Raw genomic sequence first — 20,142 nt, forward strand, 5'->3', positions numbered from 1 at the left:
TCACTGAGACTGGTCTGATGAAATAACCTGAATGCCTTGCAACTGCTCTGTTGTATGGAGATTTATTACCCAGATGTTACAGAAATAATGTTCCTGAAGCAGTTAACAAGCAAAAGTGGGTTCTGGAAAGTGTCTCTGAGGAGTTAGGTTGATTCCCTCTCTTCAAGTGCAGTATCTACAGGTACAGAAGTTGCTTGGCTCATGTCAGTGTTAGATGGGTCAGTGCCATCCAGGCACTCTGAGTCATATCCTGCTGTTGTGACTTGAGTAGCATCAGGTGTTGCTCCAGCAGAGCTTCCATTTGCATATTCAACCCTTTCAAAGAATATCAGTAACTCGCAGTGCCTGGTCTGAGGGAAGAGGTCCACAGCCATCGCTTTAACAGGACGGAAAGCAGCTCCTTTGACCCTGTTGGAAGGGGCCCGCCCAAGGCTTGATAGAAAGGAAAGAAAAAGAATGTTAATAATTCTAGTACTCTGCTCAGCACTGCTGCTCTTCTAAGGCTGGGTTTTATTCCCTGAGTTATTTACTACCCCAGATACTTCTGTTATTACTTAGGGCATTTCCATGCTTGCGCTGCAGCAGCTATGAGCCATTTCTGGTGAGAGGTAAGCCTCACCAAGGAGCACATCCTCCTCTTAGCATATTCACTAAGTTAACTTAATGCAAGACATACTCACTCCACAAAGTTATTCATTGCAGCTCTGGGATTGCAGGATACATAGATCAGCTTCTTCAGATGTTCAGCTCTTCTAATGGCAAGAATTACCTTGGAATCTAGATGATGAAAACAAGCTGCTTACCAGTTCTGGTTGCAGCAACAGACTCACACAAGACCTCCAGGTTATACTCCAGCATGAACAAAACCTGTTGCACTACCCAGCTGTTGAAGCTGCACCTGAAGCCTCTTGCTAATTTATTCCATTGGCATTTCCTTAGTTCACCACCAAACACCCACCTAGAAGAGACTTAAAAGAGAACTTACGCAGCCCTGCTCGTGGTGGATCTACAATAGTAATCAGGTTCTGAGGAGCTAATAGGTTAATTAGGGATGGAACAATATCTTCAGCCTTCCCACAGTGAAATTCAATGTTATCTAGTTCTGTTGAAAAAAGGAAAGATGTTACCAGAGTTTTTACCAAGTCAAAGTATCTTTCAGTAAGCTCCAACTGGATATTAAGTTTGGATGCCTTATAAACTACAAACTGTGACAGACTACCCTGAAATCAGTGTCATTTACACAGTATGCTACTTCAGAGCACTTAACAGTAACCTGAGCATCTTCCATCACCTGGATGAAAGCAAAACCCCACAAAACACAAGTAACTGTGGCTTCATCTCACTTTTACACTGGAATGTTTCATTTTGGGGGGAAAAACCCAGAGCTGTTAGTCAAAAGGCAAATTGATCTCGCAGACTAACATGGTGTTTGTTTTCAAAGGAGATTAAATGTTTAAAATGGAGAAGCTTACTATCAACAACATGTAATTCCAAGCTGCTTAGATAAGGCAAAGAGAAACCATGCTCCTTAAGCAACTGATCTTAGCATTTCAGTTTAACTAACCATTAATCTGGGCGTTCACTTTGGCGTCCTGCACGGCTTCTTGGCAGAGTTCAATTCCGATCACTTTCTTTACTTGCTATGGAATCAAGGGAGAAAGACCTCTAGTCTGTAAATGCAACCACCCTTCACAGCATAAGCACCTTCCTAGACGTGAATGTTGACTACTACCTGGTCAGAGAATTACTGCCTTCCAGCCAGAATAAAGGCTGAGAAGGGACCTGTGCAAATAAAGAGGGACTTTTTAGGTTGATTTATCCCAGCTTTTATGTTATAAGACACCAATACAACTGAAGTCTGTCAGGGGCCATACTACTATGGTCTAGCAGATGTTAGTCAGTTAGAGGGTAGAAAGGCTCTGCAGAGGGACCTCGACCGACTGGACAGATGGGCAGAATCCAATGGGATGGCATTCAACAAGTCCAAGTGCCAAGTGCTGCACTTTGGCTACGGCAATCCCATGCAGAGCTACAGGCTGGGGTCGGAGTGGCTGGAGAGCTCCCAAACAGAGAGGGACCTGGGGGTGCTGATTGACAGCCACCTGAATATGAGCCAGCAGTGTGCCCAGGTGGCCAGGAGGGCCAATGGCATCCTGGCCTGCATTAGGAATGGTGTGGCCAGCAGGAGCAGGGAGGTCATTGTGCCCCTGTACTCTGCTTTGGTTAGGCCACACCTTGAGTACTGTGTCCAGTTCTGGGCCCCTCAGTTTAGGAAGGACATTGAAACACTTGAATGTGTCCAGAGAAGGGCAACAAGGCTGGTGAGAGGCCTTGAACACAAGCCCTATGAGGAGAGGCTGAGGGAGCTGGGATTGTTTAGCCTGGAGAAGAGGAGGCTCAGGGGTGACCTTATTGCCCTCCACAACTACCTGAAAGGTGCTTGTAGCCAGGAAGGGGTTGGCCTCTTCTCCCAGGCAACCAGCACCAGAGCAAGGGGACACAGTCTCAAGCTATGCCAGGGGAGGTTTAGATTCGAGGTGAGGAGAAAGTTCTTCACCGAGCGAGTCATTCGCCATTGGAATGTGCTGCCCAGGGAGGTGGTTGAGTCACCGTCCCTGGATGTGTTCAAGAGGGGATTGGACGTGGCACTTGGTGCCATGGTCTAGTCATGGGGTCTGTGTTCATAGGTTGGACTCGATGATCCTCGAGGTCCTTTCCAACCTAAGTTATACTGTGATACTGTGAAATTCTGTAAGAAACATTGGTTATTCATGTGCAAAGCTTTCTGAGAAAGCCCAAACTAGTTGATAGATTGTCATAAATTTTGGCTCTCCTTGAGAGCTACTGCCTCTTTTGACTAAATTAGTTTCAATATAATTTGGGCTGCTCAACACAGGGATGAGCTTTCATAGTCATTTGGTTGCAGACAGTTTAATTAGAAATTAACTAAATATATGTGTTGCACTTTAAGTGCACCAAGTTCTCTCTTTCATTGTAAGCATGACTAAAGAGCTACATCTGCTAAAAGTGGCTTATATGATGGAAATCACTCACCTTTGCCAAAGAAATCCCAATAGTTCCTGTACCACAGCAAATGTCAAGTACAGTGCTCTCGTGGCTCAGCTGCGCCCACTCCCTTATCGCAGTATACAAAACTTCTGCAGCTTGTGTGTTCACCTGTGAAATTGTATTTCAGATGGGTCTGCTTCTCCATAAGCAGTGAAGATGTTTGAATGAGTCTAAGAGATAAGTGAGCTTCACACCTCAGTTCAAATCATGCACACCTGACCTAGACTGGCATATGCTACAAGATCACGCTTCCATGGAGTCTTGCTCCACTCTAAGCAGTGCATTTTTGTTATCTATGTCCAGTGACAACATGATAACCTATAATCTATGGCAAATAATAGAAAATACAGTTTAGCTTCAAGGTATATGGGACACCAAGTGATAATACACTTCTTCCCTACTCCAGTACTTTCCATTTCGGTGACAGAATTAAGCTACCTGTTGAGGCTTGAAAGCGTTGGAAGGGCAGAAATAACGTTGTGGAAAAAGCAAACACAAACTAGCACTACAAAGATTCCTGAACTACATCTTGCATGTTCCATATATGCAGTGGCATATGTATATATGTATATGCAGCAGACAAATGAGAGTCAACTACAAAAAAGAGAAAGAGTTGTCTTCAGCATGCCCCCAGCAAGTTCGCACTCATTCACTGGCTGGTTTTACAGGCAAACATAACACTCAAAGGTATTTAATCACAGCAAATATACAAAAGATTAAAGCTCTAGGTATAGAGTATCTTGTCACGTAGCATTAGCCAATCTTAAGGGCAATAATGCAAGTCCAGTTAAATTAGCAACTTCCTATCATTCTTACTTGAAAAAATGCATGAGGAGAAATTCGAAACTTCAGGCCAAGAAGTTCTTCATATATGTACTTATCACCAGCCACGTGCTCCAAAGGCAAGTCCTCAAGATTGGGAGATTTCCTGGGGCAGGAGGAAAGGCACAGGGAAACACAAAGAACAAGAGATGAACATGTTTGTTACAATTTTTACCACAGCTGTCTGTAGTCATCTTAAAACCTCTGTATTAAGCAGTAATTCAGAGGGGGCCAACATTTATTCACATCCTTTTAGGACTATTTTCTTAATGTGTACAATTGCTCCAGTGACATCAACAGCAGGACCTACACTGCCTCTAGGGAAAGACAGTGTGAGCCTTGGGCTCTGTGGAAGAGAATGGGGAGGTTGTAGGGAAAAAAAGGAACATGAAATAGGGAAGAAAGGAGGCAGAAGTTACTTGTTGATAGTAAATACCCATTTGCTGCAGTACACACTTGCACAGCCTTCACAGTCAGCAACGAGCAGTGGGTTCCCCCACTGACACTCTACCAGCCTTTAGACAGGGAATACTACAGGAAAAGAGGAAATTTCACAAGTCTTTTGTGGACAAAGTAGCTGCTTGACAAATTACGTTACATTGCTGCTACTTGTATGAAATATGCAAAATAATGGTGTGGAAGTGCTCCCTACTGTTCTCTTGCACCAAAATCCTCCAAAGCCAAGTCAACTCCCTCACCTTTGTCCTTCCTCCACGAAGTACAACGAAGTAACGCCACTACTCCTTCCCGTCCCTTCTGTGAAGTATCTTGCCAGAGAGCTTTTCAGGTCAGCTAGCTCTTCTTTACTTAATTTCTAATGGTTTCATTTGAAAGAAGGGAGAAGAATCATCTTGGTCACTTCAAAACTTGATTTGGTGCATGCCTTCTCTAAGCATATTATTACTCATTCATTTCTATGTATCAGATTGATCTAAATAGAAGAGTAGCAATGCAAGGTAAGCTACCAAATAATTATTCTCTTTCTCTTTTGCATGCACTATTCATAAAACCAAATTTAAATGATTTTAAAGCTGTGTGCCTGGGCTGCATATTGTATATCCACTTAAAATACCTGAGGATTGAAATAAACAATTGCCATGATGTGGCCATTCCTGCTGGTACGGACTGTGAGCTGCTTCCAGTGACCCTCATAGGTTTCTGGGCTGTATACTGAGTAAGGAGTTGACCTGCAATTTTCAGAAGCTGAATTACTTAACAGAGAACTACTTTTCTGCATTAACACTCCACATTTTATTGAAAAAATAAAATAAGCTCATCATGCAAAGTGACAAAAAATGTTAAGCACACAGGCTACACTGATTTGTCAAGAGAAGAATGACTTCAACATCTGAATTTAACAAAGAAAAAATTATACTGATAGAGATCTCCTAATGCAAAATTATCTCTCCCTATCTCTCACAGTCCCCTTACCCATTTTAAACCATCCAAAATTACAGACAGGACCTGAGCAGCCATTCATTGGACTGAGGATGGCACATTCCATAATGCCTTTGCTGGCTGCTGTACTTCATTCCAAGTTCAAACTTTCCATCTTTATGATTCTTCTGAGGTTTCCATTTTTGAGGAGTGAATACCTTCCTAAGGAAAGCACTCCTTTTTCTAACAAATACTGCTGCCTGAATGTACAACTTTGGGGTTAATTCTTTGTTGTAGGATGCCTCTTCTCTTCATCCAAAGAAGCAATTGACTTCTGTTATTCAACTTCCTCTTTTCAAAAACCTTTTCCCAAGCATTTCTTTTCAGTTAGTGGAATAAGCTTTCAAAGAATAGAGGCTTTTTATTGTACACTTACAGTATCACAGTAGTATCAGTCAGGGTTGGAAGGGACCACAAGGATCATCTGGTTCCAACCCCCCTGCCATGGGCAGGGACACCTCACACTAGATCAGGCTGGCCAGAGCCTCATCCAGCCTGGTCTTAAACACCTCCAGGGATGGGGCCTCAACCTGGACAACCCATTCCAGGGCTTCACCACTCTCACGGTGAAGAACCTCCTCCTCACATCCAGCCTGAATCTTCCCACCTCCAGCTTCATTCCATTCCCCCTAGTCCTATCACTACCTGAGATCCTGAGAAGTCCCTCCCCAGCCTTCCTGTAGGCCCCCTTCAGATACTGGAAGGCCACAATTAAACATCTTATTGCTTATAATAATGCTGTGTTCAGCTGGTACCTGTCCCTCCACTTCAGAACAGCTGAGCAAGAGGAGAATACTGATGAAGGCACAAAATGAAAGCATCAAGCAATTGCTGAAAATTGAGACTGGCATAGCTCAGGTCTCAAAACTCAAAAAAACCAAACCCCAAACCACTAAGCTTTTCAGAATATTTATCACGATTCTTAAGTAAGACATCAAAACTTTTTGAGAACTCATTTTACTTCTGCTCACCTTATGTAGTCTTGGAAAGCTTTGACTACTTTTTTGGTAACAGCAGGAATGTGAATAGTGTGAAATGGTTCCACTACAGCACATGTACCACCCTTGTATTTGCCAAGACGACAACCCACAGTTTTGTCTTCTTGATTTACACCAGTCCCAATCAAGAACTCACATTTGTTGCGATATTCTGTCTAGATTTAAAAGACAGTTATGTAAGATATCTACAGAGCACTTCTTTGAACTTCTCAGCTCTCATCTGGTCATATGTATTTGCAAATGGACACAGTTCACAGGGAAGATATCCATGGGTTTTGATGCATGAGAACTAACAGCAACACTGAACATGTATTAGTAAGTCTTGTTTAAAGAGCAATACATTGCCTCTGTTGAAGAATGTCTGCACTGGCCTAAAACACAAGGTCACAGACGTCCTCCCTCTTAGGCCTATGTTGCAGGGACAGCATCTTAATTTCGAAGTTCAGATTATTCAGTCAAGAGTAACTATTCTGCACAATATTTAAATGAAAAGCACCAGTGTCTAAGATTCATCACATTCTGCTTTCTGCATTTCCACAGTATTTAAACAAAAAGCACCAATGTCTAAAATTCATCACTTATTATACTATGAAGTCTGTACATTACAGGTCTCCTTCATTACAAGTGGAAGTTTGTCCCCTGTCTCCTAAAACCAAACGATTACTTTAACCTTAAGCTTATTAACCCCATTCCATACTTTACCTAGGATGACATTACCTGCAGAGGTGATGCTTTCACTCCCTCTATCGGGCAGCACAATTTATTGTACTTCTGCTTCTGCAGGAACAGCCAAGGCAATAAAGCTCGGTTGTTATTTCCTATTTCCCTGCCCAAATCAGAAACGAAAATTGTAAAGTACACATTTATAAAGAGTGAGGTCAACAGCTGCACAGGACTGGGGGTTTCCATAGGGCATACAACTATCAGATTAAGTCTGTTTCTTCCAGTAGAATTTTTAACAGGTTTACCACCCCCCAACTTTATAAGAATTGTGACCTGGCGGAGGGAAAAAAAAGTTAAAGATAGTTATAAAGGTAGGTACTAGATTTATCAATTTCACCTATGTAAGTGAGCAGAGCAAGAGACAGAAGTGGTTGGTACTTTCATCCACAAACACCAGGCACAAAAAATTCAGGGCATTTTTAAAGAGAAAAGTCCTCACAGTAAATTACCATCGTTACAGATTGTTTCACAGCATTTGACAGCGTCAATTTAAATTTGTTTTTTAAGGGCACAAACATCCTCCCTCTTAGGCCCATGGAACAACAGCCCTTAAAACATTGCCCCTTCATTTACCAGTATTTCAAGGCTGATGCAAGAACAGCAATAGCAAGTTTAGGTTTGATTTTGCCAGCTGGAGCAGTTTTTAAGTCCTATTACCACAGATGATTTTTTTAATTTACTTTCTCAGGGGATCTGGGTTTTGACCTACCTCTAATTTACTTCATTTTAGAGAGGACAACTTAGCTATATCCCAAAACAAGTCAAGTCTTGTAAACATTACAGTAGCTTTAGAAACAGGAATTACTTTGTCAGCTTCTGCAGCACTTGTTCACATTCCTGCTTCTTTTTGGCCAGCTGCTCTTCATAGGGCATGTTCCACAGCGGGGTCACCACATCCGCTATTTGCTTGCTCAGAGGCTCCTCTTCACCGCCTTGGGAAGGAGCCGGTCGCTTCACCTCTCCCTGCTCCATCTCCTCTTCTTTCTTCCTCTTTTTTGCGATGGGGTCAGCCTTCGGCTTGGCGAGCCTAACGCTCAGGTGCCGGCTTTTCCACAAAACCCCATGGAGGACCTTCATGGCCTTGTCCCTCTCCTCCTCACTTTTAAAAGTCACGAACGCGAACGTCTGCTTCCCAAAAAGTTTTATCTTGTGAGGACTAAGCCCGTATTTGGCAAGGAACTTTTTCACATCGTTAAATCCGATGTACTTGGGAAGGTTTTGTATTTCTACTTTATATATCTCAGAGGTAAATAAGTCTCCTTTAATGTATCTGTACACGTCGGGGCAGGCTGCGGGGCTCTCCGCGGGGTCACCCCCACCTCCATCGGCCTTGCTCTCCACTTCAGCCTCATCTTTAGTCTCCGGCACAGGAAGCACGACGCGGCCGGGCTCGCACCGATCACTCTCCTCCGCCATGCTCCTGCCAGCCCCGCGGCCGCACAGCCCGGCGCCAGAATCGCCTCAGCCCGGTCACCAGCTCAACTCCCGCCACGCGTGCCCCGCGCAGCCCGGCGCTTCCTCCTGCCGGGCTCCCGGGGGCGGGGCTGTGTCGTCACACACACGCTGCGGCAAGAGGCACGGCGCGGAGGGAGACGTGGTGTTATCTGCTTTTTTTCCTTTAACGTCTGTCCCTCACTGCTACCGCTCCTCTTATGCGGGTTCTGCTGCGTCTCGAAAAAATCGTAATGAAAGCCACTAAAAGATTGCCCACCCCCTCCCCGGTCACGCACGTGGGCGCCATCTTGGGTCGGGACGCGGGGTGGCCGCCGCCATGCCGTGAGGGCTGATGGGAAGCGCCTCAGTAACGGGACAACAACAACAAAAAGAATCTTCGCCGGGGTCAGGCCGATCCAGGGAAGGGGTTCTGCGCCTCAGGCCAGTGCCGGCACGGCTGAGGTTGATGGGAACTGTCTCTGCACCGCGCCCTTGCCGGATCTCCGCCCGCCGTGGCACGCCGGGAGCGTCGCGGCAACGCGGCGTGAGGGAAAGTGGGTGTTTCCCATCGGGCCTTGCGGCGGCAGCGGCGCGGGCTGCGGGAATGAGGTAAAGGCGGGAGGGGCGGGGGCGCGCGGCAGGAAGCTCGTTGGACAAGCAGCAACGGCGAGCAGAGCGGAGTGAGCTTGGCCCCATGGCGGACAACAAGGTGAGGGCAGCGGGCGCTCTTCTATGGGCCGGGAAGCCGGCTGCTGGGGTGGGAAGGCCTGGAGCTGAGGGGGAAGCAGGAGAAGGGGAAAAGAAAAGGCAGTGAAAGCGGGAAGAGTAACGGAAACAGGTGGGGCCCGGCCAGGGGTAGAGAGGGCCTGCAGGCCTGCCGGGGTGGGCGGCGTGGGGTGGCCTTTGGGAGCAGAAGGGCTTAAGCGGAGCTGCCGACCTGAGGTCAGGCAAGGCCCGGGATCGGGAAGGATGGGCTCGGGGCCTTCTCCGAGAGCAGTCCAAAGGCAACATTGCCTTGTGTCCGCCTGGCTTAGCGCGGCGGGGCTGGGGATGCGCGGCCGCGCCAGGCGGCTCGGGCACGTGTGTCTCGTGGGGCCTGTCTCTTGCAGCCGACCGTGGGAGGCGAGGCGGTCCGCGCGCGCTCCGCCCGGCCTGCGCCGGCCCTGCCCGTGCGTGACAAAACCGAAGCCTCTCGCAGGCACCACGGCTTCGGCTGCGATTCGGGCGCCTTGCAGTCATCTCTCTCCCCGTTTCCCTCCTTTCTTCTCTTCTCTCTCCGCCTCTCCCCTAGCCCATCTGCCCGAACCCTTCGTGCGGCGGCCCGGAGAGAGGAGTAGCCCCACGTGCTTTATATCCCGGCAGGCAGGGATCTTAACACGACAACGGGGTCTGTTTTCTCTCACTTGTGGCTGTTGTGCGTCGTGCGTTTCTCACGGCCTCTAATTAATTGGCCAGCCACAGGACGGATGATGTACTGCGTGGTATTTGGGGAGGCATTATATAAAAATTCGGCAGTGTTTATTTTCAAGCTTCTTTTAAAGCAGTTGTGTTAACATCCTTCTCGTTGTTTTTTTGTCTTGCATACTGGAACACGGGCAAGATAAAAGTAATGATAGTTATGATAGTTGAACTTTTTTTTTTAAACTGTTTTCTTTTCCCCAACATTTCTACAATTCCTTCTCCTCCCTGCCCCTGCTTTCAGTTTTTTTTTTATATTTAGTAAAAATAAATTGCGTTATTTCAGCTGCTTTCTCCATGTGTGGTGTGTACCTGCTCTATAAAGGATATTCTAAATAGACCGTGTAAAAGTGACTCTTTCATCTCTAAAGTGCAAATAAAATTTAAGTGTCTTTGAAGTGTGTACAGATTTTCCTTTCTCTTTTCGTTCCTTTAACCTGAGATAGCTGTTTGTGGCCTCATCAGACTTGCAGATTAATCTTCCTTCTAGGCTCCTCTACTAAATGCTTCTTAGCAGTGCATATGTATTAAGTATTAGAGATGTTTATCATTTACTTCCTAGTCGCATACCAAAAGCAGTTCTTAAGCTTAACGAGTGCATGGACAGATTCCCAAGTAAATAAAGAGGAAGCAGTATTTTAGCCATTTTCCCATAACCTGAAGTTCCCCAATGAGACTTAAAGCCAAAAACCTTACATTATTTCATGAATGTTGCAACTGTGCTTTGAAATTAAGTTTGATTGTCAGTGATTCTGATACATAAGACTAAAATAGTGAACTTCTGGATGTCATGGTTTCCCTGTGCTGGGTTAGTTGGTTGCTTTAGGGTGTTTGATTTTTTTCTCTTTACCTGTTAATGATAGGTCATTTGGCACTAAAAAACAGTAGTGCTTTGGTAGCATGAAACACGTTATTTAGGAAAAATAGTTGAAATTATTTTCCCATAACCAAGAGGCCTTGCTGCAAGGCCAAGCCTCTGCACAGTTAATAAGAGAGGTTGCATTAAGGAAAGTAGCACTGCAAAAGCACTTCTTTTTTTTGAGTATAACTGTATGTTGACTTTCATTACAGCTAAAAACAATAGGCTTTATTTTCAGTTCTTGTTACAGGGTATTTTGGCTCCTGATATCTAGCTGTTCAATAGTTCTTAAGTGTTTTAAACATAAATATGAGTGCTTAAGATTTTAAGCACATAGCAAGTTTTATCCCTTTTCTGTGTTTTGGTGTTTCCCTCTCTCCAGGAAACACATGAAGAGCATGATACCTCTACCGAAAATGCAGATGATTCTAACCATGATCCTCAATTTGAGCCTATAGTCTCTCTTCCTGAACAAGAAATAAAAACTCTGGAAGAGGATGAGGAAGAACTCTTTAAGATGTAAGTAGAATAATTTTGTATGTTATCAAAATGTTTATTAGACTTTATCTTGGATGTGTTTATAAAAAGCTGTGTAGCTTCACAGACTCATACAAGTGGGTAATCTAAGTTGGTTAGTGTTTACTGGAGTGGCAGAGACTTGAGTAGGGAGATGGGTGATGATAATGCCCCAAGAAACTGAAGTCTTGAACAAGAGAAGAGGGTTGGCTGTACAGATCTGGCTGTAGGTTGGTTTTTTTTCAGTCTAAAAGAATACATTATCTTGGCTGGTAATTAGAGGTTTGTAATTGTGTGATCACAATCTAAATAAGTGTCTTGGGGGGGTAGAAATGATATCTACACAGTGTTGCTGCCATGCATCACCAGCTGTAAAGAGTGATGTATGATATACTGAGACAATAAAAGCAGTACATGCAGTACAGTATTGGGGCATTTGTAGCAATATCTTTCTGTTGTCGTAAATCTATTTCTATCTTCAGATTTGGCTCACTGTCAGGATAGCTTGCTGAAGATGTTTCTTCAGATAAATGATACATGTAGGCTAAAGGCTTAAATGTTTTGAATTTGATCATGAGTTTACTTTATGTAGGTATTGCTTTTTCTTAATCACAGAAGGGTATTGGTATTGCTCATCTGGAAGAGAGATTTGAGTTCTTGTACAGAGTCTGGTAAAAAAAAGTGACGGTGAGATCTCTGGCCATTAGACTTCTGCACATGTAATGTGCAGTATCAGATTGAAAGAATTTTTTTGAACTTAAAAATGGGGAGGGCAATAGTAGGGTAAGTTCCAGTGCTCTGTATAGGTTCATTTTTATGTCTGCAGGGTGGTAAAGAAGGAAAGTGGTGGTTGTGGGTTTTTTGGGTGTGGTGGTTTTGTTTGGTTTTGGGGGTTTTTGAATGCTGGTTGTTCCGATAGCTGAACTTAGGGGAATTGCCTACTGAATGCCATCTTGGAACAAAAAGTCATCTGCATCAGAGCATCTGTTAGGGTGGCTTGCTCCAACATCTGCCATCTTCTTTAGAAAGACCTGGCTTATTACAAGTCCCTATCCTTTCTCTTTTCTGTAAAAGTATATTTTCATATGTCTGTAGTGTGAGCAGGTGCTTCCTTTCCTACAGCAGTGTCATAAACTCCTTGCTAGCAGAGCTCAGACTGTCTCTTGGGTCAGCTTTGACTAATGTCCCAAACTCCTGTTTCTCTTTCGGCACACTGGCATCTTGGAAGATGAAACAGTGATGTTCTGAAACAGGTATGTTGCACTGCAGTGCAGCACTAAGCTTCTTGTATTCCTGATTTAAGAGTGGCAACAACTAGGTTTTTGGAGGTATAAACAAAATGAGTGAGTAGATAGTGAGGCATTCGAACAGTTGATCAGTCATTGGGCTTGGAATTGTACAGGAGTCTAGCCTCAAGTTGCTCAGTTTCTTGATTTAATTAATATTGTTGGCTGTATTCATAATATGTAAGAGCTCTAGCTACAGCAAACTCTGTTAATTAGCAACTTTTAAGGTTGCAAACACCGTGTATGTTTATTGTCTCCTAAAGATGTGTCCAGGACCGGTTGAATTTTAGTACAGCTGCTAGGTGATTCCTAATATTTTGTTACTAATTCTGAATGTATTTCAGTTACTGAATTTGTATGCTGAAGTAGAGCATGGAGTCTTACAGAAGGAATTGTTGTTCTGTTTACAACACAACTGTGGTGTTGAGTGTGCTGTTTTGCTAAGTGTTTCTGCATGTGTGCTAACTCCTTCAATTCTCTCTTTAAGGCGTGCAAAGCTATTCCGATTTGCATCTGCGAATGACCATCCAGAGTGGAAAGAGCGAGGAACTGGTGATGTGAAACTCCTGAAACACAAGGAAAAGGGAACAATTCGCCTCCTCATGAGGAGGGATAAAACCTTAAAAATCTGTGCAAACCATTATAGTATGTTATACATTGCTATACTTCCTTTTTATGTTTTGAAGAATAACCTTGTAGAATTGTACATTGTAGATTAAGGGCTCGGGGCTTTTTGGTGGTAGCTAGCAATTTACTGTATGCCTTTAAAGAGGCACCAGGTTTATAGTAGACTGTAAGTGTAGGTGTCTTGCTCTGCACGCATGGCTGCAAGCATCAGAAGCATCAAGTGTATATTTTTATTAATGAAAAGAAGCTGTAGTTGTGTTTGGGTATTTCCTGCAAGGCCAAGGCTAAAAGTTGTTGTTTGGTTGGGGTTTGTTTTTCAGACTCGGATAATGTTCTAAACACACTTCAAAATTTATCTGGGATACACAGATATGTGATTGTTCCCTGTGTGTAGTTTTTAAATGATTAATAGTGTGGAAAGTACTGTTCAGGATAAGAAATTAATGTATACCAGCTCATTTTGATAAAAGAATGAGACAAGCAGTCATGTAACTTACTACTTTGAGATAAATGTTTGAGTTGGTAGAAGCAGTTGCCTAATAATCATAGGTCCTGAAATAATCTGTGGCTGCCTTTCCCTGCTTGTGAAATAAACTGAAATGCACATGGTATATTCAACCAACTCATTCAAAAAGAATGTGTATTGAGAGCTGATGGAGCAGGAGAGGTTTGTTACTCTGATCCTCTGAATAAAAAATAGACATGAAAGGGCAAGGGAGACTTGAAAGTCAATATAACAAACAAGTAGACTAATCTGGCAATGCTTTAGTAGTATTAGGGAGTTTATGTGAAAAGTATATAGTATTTGGTGTAGCTAAACTGCATTTAGATAACTTGAAATAACTTGCTTGAAGTAGTTTAATACACATGTGATGTCAGAAGCAATAATGCTGGTTTTCTTTGGGCAGCCCAGGGAGGTGGTGGAGTCACCATCCCTGGAGGTGTTCAAGAGGGGATTGGATGTGGCACTTGGTGCCATGGTTTAGTAGTCATGAGGTCTTGGGTGGCAGGTTGGACTTGATGATCTTTGAGGTCTCTTCCAACCTTATTGATTCTATGATCTCTTCAGAAATTCAGACTCAGAGGACACAGGTGTTCCTCTTCAGTGAATACAGTGGCAAACATGAAAGCAGGGCAGTCACCAATCAGTAAAAAGAGCCCTTTTGCTTAGGAAAACTAATGTTGCGCATATACAAAACAGACTTGATCGGTGCTTAGTTTGTCAACTGTTTTTCATGGAAAATCTGCTTTCAGCATAGATTTCTTTAGGGAATTTGTGTTGACTCACAGGCAGACAAAAGGATATATTTTATTTTTGTTTGTTTTTCAAAGTGTGGAAAGAAATAAAATAGTATTGGATCTTTCAACTTAAAAAATGCAAAAAAGTGAGTAGCTTCTTCAGATTTCTTCTGAACTAAATGAAGGATGCAGGGGTTAGGAAGGAAAAAAAGAGCCCTGTTTCAACTGTGTAGTGTAAAAAGCCTTAGAATAGTGAAAGAAGTAGTGTTCCAACTTCCCCAATCAGTCAGGTGAAATAATTAAACTGTCCCAGAGAGAAAGGGCTTCATTTACTGAGGAGGAACAAGGAGATTGAACATACACTGTGCAGCACTGCAAGATTCTGTCTTGTAGTAGAGCTTTATACTTACCATCCAATCAAGTACATTTTTCTCTTACTGCATAAAAATTACTTTAATAAAAATTTGTAGTTTTAGTGTCAAGAAGAATGTATGCTGCTTGTCTGGATGCTTTTTCCTCCAAAGCCATTTGATTGCTCAGAGTTGTGCTTAGTGTCTGTATCTCTCCTAGTATCAGTATCATCTGTTTTAAACAAGAATTGAATCCAACTCAGTTTCTTAACAATAGGGAGTCTGGCATTCTTTTATACAGTAATAGGCTTGCATCATGTCATAGTTTTCCTTACATCCTCAGTTATATGGACATCATTCTCATCTGTTTCTCTAAAAAGTAAACCTGCTTAAAGTGCTTTTATATACGTTACAGTCAGTTGTCAGTAAGATTTAGGCTGATGTAAAACATTTGCTGTTGTGCTGTGTACATCTTTTAATGCTTGCTTTTTCAGTCACACCCGTAATGGAGCTGAAGCCTATTGCTGGGAGCGACAGGGCATGGGTCTGGAACACACATGCTGACTTTGCAGATGAAAGCCCCAAGGCTGAACTTCTGGCAATCCGATTTTTAAACGCAGAGAGTGAGTGGACAGGCATTGAACTTCCCTTGATTCTGTGCTGTTATGTTATACTACTTGTCTAAATGCTGCTGTAGACCACTTGTTTAGATATGCTGTGTCTTACTGCATGATAGTGTTAGCTAATTACTGCTCTGAGAGAAGTCAGTTAATCACTTAACTGTATGTGTTGACAAACAGTCTACTAATTAGGTCTCCAGTCATATTTATAGAGCTTTCTGCCCTAGGCACTTTTTTTTTTTAGCTTCAGCCAATTCATGCAAGCATAGTGCCAGTTAGAATAAAAATGAAAGCATTAACACTATGGAGTAGAGACTAATATATGCAGCTTGCTTTGGTTTATCTGAGGTGCTCAGTAGTAGTTAAGATTACATTTTCTTCATTAGGAGCAGGGAAATACTGACCTGAGAATTCTGTACAACTAATGGCTATTCTTTTCATGTAAGGTATATAGTGCTACCTTTATTTTGCTTAAATGGAGCACTCAAGGAGAAGTACTAATCAAACCCAACTAGCTGGCTACTTGGTGGGTTTTCCTGGAGTGACTTTTGACTATCAGAAAAGGAAGTAGGTCTGTAGTTACATATGGATCAACTAGTAGGGCTGAATGACAGGGTAGCTTTTCCAGGTCCTTAGGACAAGATTGAATCAGTGGAGTGTTCCCCTTGAAAAAAGAAGCAGTGTGGAGGAGGAAAAATTTTGCATTTCCCACTTCAGCATTTGTTTGCCTCAAGTTTAGTGGCTTAGCCACCTCTTCTCCCAGTGTACTTGATGGCTAGTAAAGTGGCTGTGTATTTTAAAATGAGATGAATTTGCCTACATCTGGGAAGAACCTAGTGTATTTTGCTTGCTTCCTTCTTCTCAAGTCTCCACTATTGAATTGTTTAGTCAAATCTTCCTGATTCACCTGCTCAGTGCTTGCTTTTTCTCTTGTTCAAATAAGAAATCAGAAGGCTTGGTTGCTATTTGGTCATCTTTGAAAAGTCTTCCTCTTTGTCCTAGAGGTTGTTAAGCTTGAGTGTTTTGTCTTGAGGGAGTGGTGCCTTTGCCTTTTTACCCTTTGCAGCTCTGACTAAGCAGATGACAGGTGAACGGGCACAAAGTGTGCCCTTTAAGTATCTTTCCTTTTGGGAAATGTTTGATGCATATTCTTCTAGCCAGAGTATCTTGTGAATCCCTGTGGGGAAACAGTGACCTCATGTGGTCAGTCAGACCAAGTTGGCATACCAAATTACTGGTGCCTTTGTGTCTTGTTGTTTGTATTACTGTTGTAGAAAAGTGATTGGAACTTGATCATCTGCTTGGAATGGCTGTGACTTAGACCAGAACATAATGCAGGTTATGCTTCCTTAGCTATTGTAGTTGAGAATAGCTTGAGTCTGGGCCCTTGGGCACTCAATCTGCGAGCTGTACTAATGAAGCAGACTCTATTGCTTTCTTAGTGCTAAGGAATTCCAGCAACAATGTGGAGGTCTTTTAGGGCATAATGTAGCTGGCAAGGATGGCAGTTCAAAGCTAATCTTCAGTCTTTTGCACGCAGACAGTTGTATTAGCAGCCTCTGACATAATATTCCTGTAGGGTAGGGACAACTGGGGTTGTAATAACTATAAAACAGCTCCCTTTGGCATTGTGTTTTAAATATTTTACAAAATAGGCTGCTTTAATAGACTTTCTAAAGAAAACAAACTGCTGCTGCACAAAGGCCTACTTCAAGAATATTGTGTAGTACTCAAGTTTTGTGTATGGAATTTATCAGTATCTTTCCTCCAGATTGGAAGTATTCAATGTTGCAAGGAGGTAAAACTAATGAAAAACATTCTATCTTTACTGAAATAGATGCACAGAAATTCAAGGCAAAATTTGAAGAATGCAAGAATGAAGCAGAAAAGAGAGCAAAGAAAGGTAAGGTTAAAAGTGTCATATGATGCTGCTTTTTCTAGTTGGTTGTGTTTATAGTGCCCTGGATCATCATTGTTCTTTAGCAGACTCACTCTGTACTGAACTGCAGTCTTCAGTTCAGGTGCTTTTCCTGTCTGCAAGAGTAGTGGCTCACAGGAGTGACAACTGCCTTCTTTCTTGTAGGAGGCTGTTGTAACAGCTGTTGGGACATTGCTTTTTTGGAAGGACTATGTAAAGGAGTATTTTGAGTTTATAGTACACAAATGAGCTCTGAACGCTGCAATGACAGTGGTATTCCCTCCTGCCAGTTCCCTTTCCCAAATTACACAAATATAAAATCATGCAAGCAAAATACTTAACTTTCATAGTTGTTAATGTGCATGAAGCTGTGGTATTTCTTCACAGGTTTCTTGAACACCCCACCCTGTAGAACTGTATAACTACGTGACCAGATAGCTCGTCAAGTGAAATAAACACTTGCTAAAGTACAGATCACTAGTGGTCTGCAGTCCATGCTTTTCAAGAGGTATAGGTGATGGGGGTTTTTTAGTGTTGAGAACTTCCCATTCCATAGTTTTAAACTGCTGAACTTAAAAACACACCCCAAAAGTCAAGACAGGTAAGAAATTAGGGACTGGAAACATTTACTTTATGATACTGTATGGAGTCTGTTAACTGATGGCAGCAAAGCTAACCAAATGGTACATTGTTTCTTAGTCACTATGATTAGGCTCCTCATTGAGTGATTAAAATATGCAAATGTTATTTAATTCTGATATCTTAGGTAATTTCCAAAGGGGAAAAAAATAATCAGTGCTCAGTGGAGAGTTTCTTTACTTTTGTTTTTATTCTAAATGCCAGCAGTCTTTCACCATCCCACTCACTCTCCACTCTCTACTATTTCCCCTTTAACATTACTGCTTGTGTGTAACATTTTTTTTTCTCCCTAATCAATCTCTTAGCAGGCACAGACAAAAATGATAGTGCTGATAAAGTCGCTGAAAAACTAGAAGAGCTTTCTGTAAAGGAAGAGAGCAAAGAATCGGAGAAGAAAGAGACCAAGGAGAAAAATGAAGAAAAGCAATAAATCATCCTGGGCCTTGCAGTTTTCCTTTATCTTTTTTTTATGTTCTTTTTTTTTGTTTTAATTTTTACAAGGGACTTTAAGGAACTGAATTCTCACCGTTTCAGGTTGTTTTTTCTAAGCTTTTGCCCTTTTGAAGATGTCTTCAGAAAATCCATTCCCCAGTCATGAAAATGTACTGTGCTAACTTTCTTTTCCATAGTGGAAACACTTATTTATAGTCATCTGAAAGAGTGAATAAAGCAAACTTGAACACAGCATCAGAGGACAGAACCGAGTTTTCTATGTGCTTTAAAGGCTTGTTTCATTGGGTGTTGAGATGCATATCATCATAACTTGGGATTATGTAGGTTAACAGGCTTTACCACCAGGGAAGATTAAGGCAACATAGATGTTTCTTACATGGCCTCTAAAACTGTAGCATAACAGACCTTCCACCCTTCCTGAGCAGAGAATGTGCCTGTGATTCTTGAAATGCAGCATACTTCTGGAGTCAGGTTCTAGATCATACCTGGCACACTCCTCCATCAGGCACTAAAGTTGAAGGTGGGAGAGGAAATTTATTTTGTAAGACTCGAGAAATATTTTCCTCTTACAAAACAAAATCTCTGCTTCCTCCCCAAATTTGCTAGTATTACAAATGCTTGACAAGCACAAAGTTGTTGCTGTGGTCCCGGATCTTCCAGGGTGTGCTGCTTGCTGACCAAAGGCAGTAGCAGCAGCCTGTTATACTGTATACAAAGATATCTTAATTGCTCAAGTACCTTACTATGAGATTGCCTGTCAGCATATATTTGAGTACAACTTTTCATTTTGAGGTTGTTTTGTTTTTCAGGGCTTTGGAGCTTGCTTTGTTTTTTAGTAACTGAAGGGATCCTGAACTCATAAGATGCATGGTGGGAGGCTGTGCCTCATGGAGAGTGGTGGTCTGGCATTCACTTGGGAACAGCTAATTATGTTTTATGTGAATGAGGGACACCCTCCTGACTAGAATGGGCCAAACTGACCAAATCTCTTCTCTGCAAATGTTTTCTGTTATCCCATCCCAAGTTAGTGCTACGGAGTAGGAAAATAGTAAGCAATAAAATCAAAGTATTTTTAGTCTTGATAGATTGAATTTTACTGTTAAGCAGTAAATACAAGGACAGTGTTAGGTTAATGATGGTATTCTGTGATACTTCTTCCAAAGGAATTACAAAAACTGGACAAAATTTGCTAAACTTTTAAGACCATGTGCTGTGAAAATTGAATGGCAAGACCTTTTTATCTTAGGAAGCTTTCCAAGTAGGTTAGGCTCTGCAGTCCACCTGAGAGAATTAACAGGTATAAAGAAAAACCTTATTTAGCACTGCCTTTTGATGCTACAATGAATCATCCTTAAATTGGGAGCTGTAATTAAGGTACTTACTGAATTCAAACAAAATAATTCTTTTGGTGTTGTGCATGTTCCCCTTCAAGTACAGCAGATACCAACTTAATTAACAAAGATGGTTGAGAGGCAAAGTAAAATGCTCTTTAGTGTTTCTGGTTTGGAAATAACAAGACAAAGCTATTATGAAATACTTAAGGTTTGAATGTAAAAGCCAAATCTTTATCCCTGAGTCGCTGTAAATTCTCTGATCTGATGATGTCAAACAGTGTGTCTAAATTGACAGGAATTACATTTTAAGAATTTCAAAATAAATTTAAATTTTCATTTAAAGGATTTGCCTTTTATTTG

At 42.2% G+C, this 20,142-nt stretch overlaps 2 protein-coding genes and 1 non-coding gene across 3 annotated transcripts; 2 read left to right on the forward strand and 1 right to left on the reverse strand.

Annotated features, from left to right (window-relative positions):
• Nucleotides 1-46: 46 nt before the first annotated feature.
• On the reverse strand, nucleotides 47-9,003 carry TRMT2A (tRNA methyltransferase 2 homolog A). The gene is made up of 11 exons (XM_068157325.1): nucleotides 7,855-9,003; nucleotides 7,044-7,152; nucleotides 6,300-6,481; nucleotides 4,964-5,078; nucleotides 4,590-4,705; nucleotides 3,886-3,997; nucleotides 3,055-3,177; nucleotides 1,565-1,640; nucleotides 986-1,102; nucleotides 681-777; nucleotides 47-432 (listed from the first exon to the last, which is right to left on the reverse strand). Exons 1-11 carry the CDS (start codon nucleotides 8,463-8,465, stop codon nucleotides 144-146), a joined length of 1,947 nt encoding a protein of 648 aa, XP_068013426.1. The 5' UTR covers nucleotides 8,466-9,003; the 3' UTR covers nucleotides 47-143.
• Nucleotides 8,859-20,124, forward strand: RANBP1 (RAN binding protein 1). Its single transcript, XM_068157326.1, has 6 exons — nucleotides 8,859-9,192; nucleotides 11,183-11,319; nucleotides 13,090-13,247; nucleotides 15,313-15,441; nucleotides 17,276-17,341; nucleotides 18,301-20,124. Exons 1-6 carry the CDS (start codon nucleotides 9,178-9,180, stop codon nucleotides 18,423-18,425), a joined length of 630 nt encoding a protein of 209 aa, XP_068013427.1. The 5' UTR covers nucleotides 8,859-9,177; the 3' UTR covers nucleotides 18,426-20,124.
• On the forward strand, nucleotides 17,421-17,553 carry LOC137450643 (small nucleolar RNA SNORA77). Its single transcript, XR_010989614.1, has one exon. It is a non-coding gene; the product is annotated as a small nucleolar RNA SNORA77 (small nucleolar RNA).
• Nucleotides 20,125-20,142: the final 18 nt, after the last annotated feature.

This window comes from Melanerpes formicivorus, unplaced genomic scaffold (genome assembly GCF_026170545.1).
Source record: "Melanerpes formicivorus ecotype bairdi unplaced genomic scaffold, bMelFor1.0.p_v2 SCAF_36, whole genome shotgun sequence".
Classification (NCBI taxonomy): Eukaryota; Metazoa; Chordata; class Aves; order Piciformes; family Picidae; genus Melanerpes; species Melanerpes formicivorus.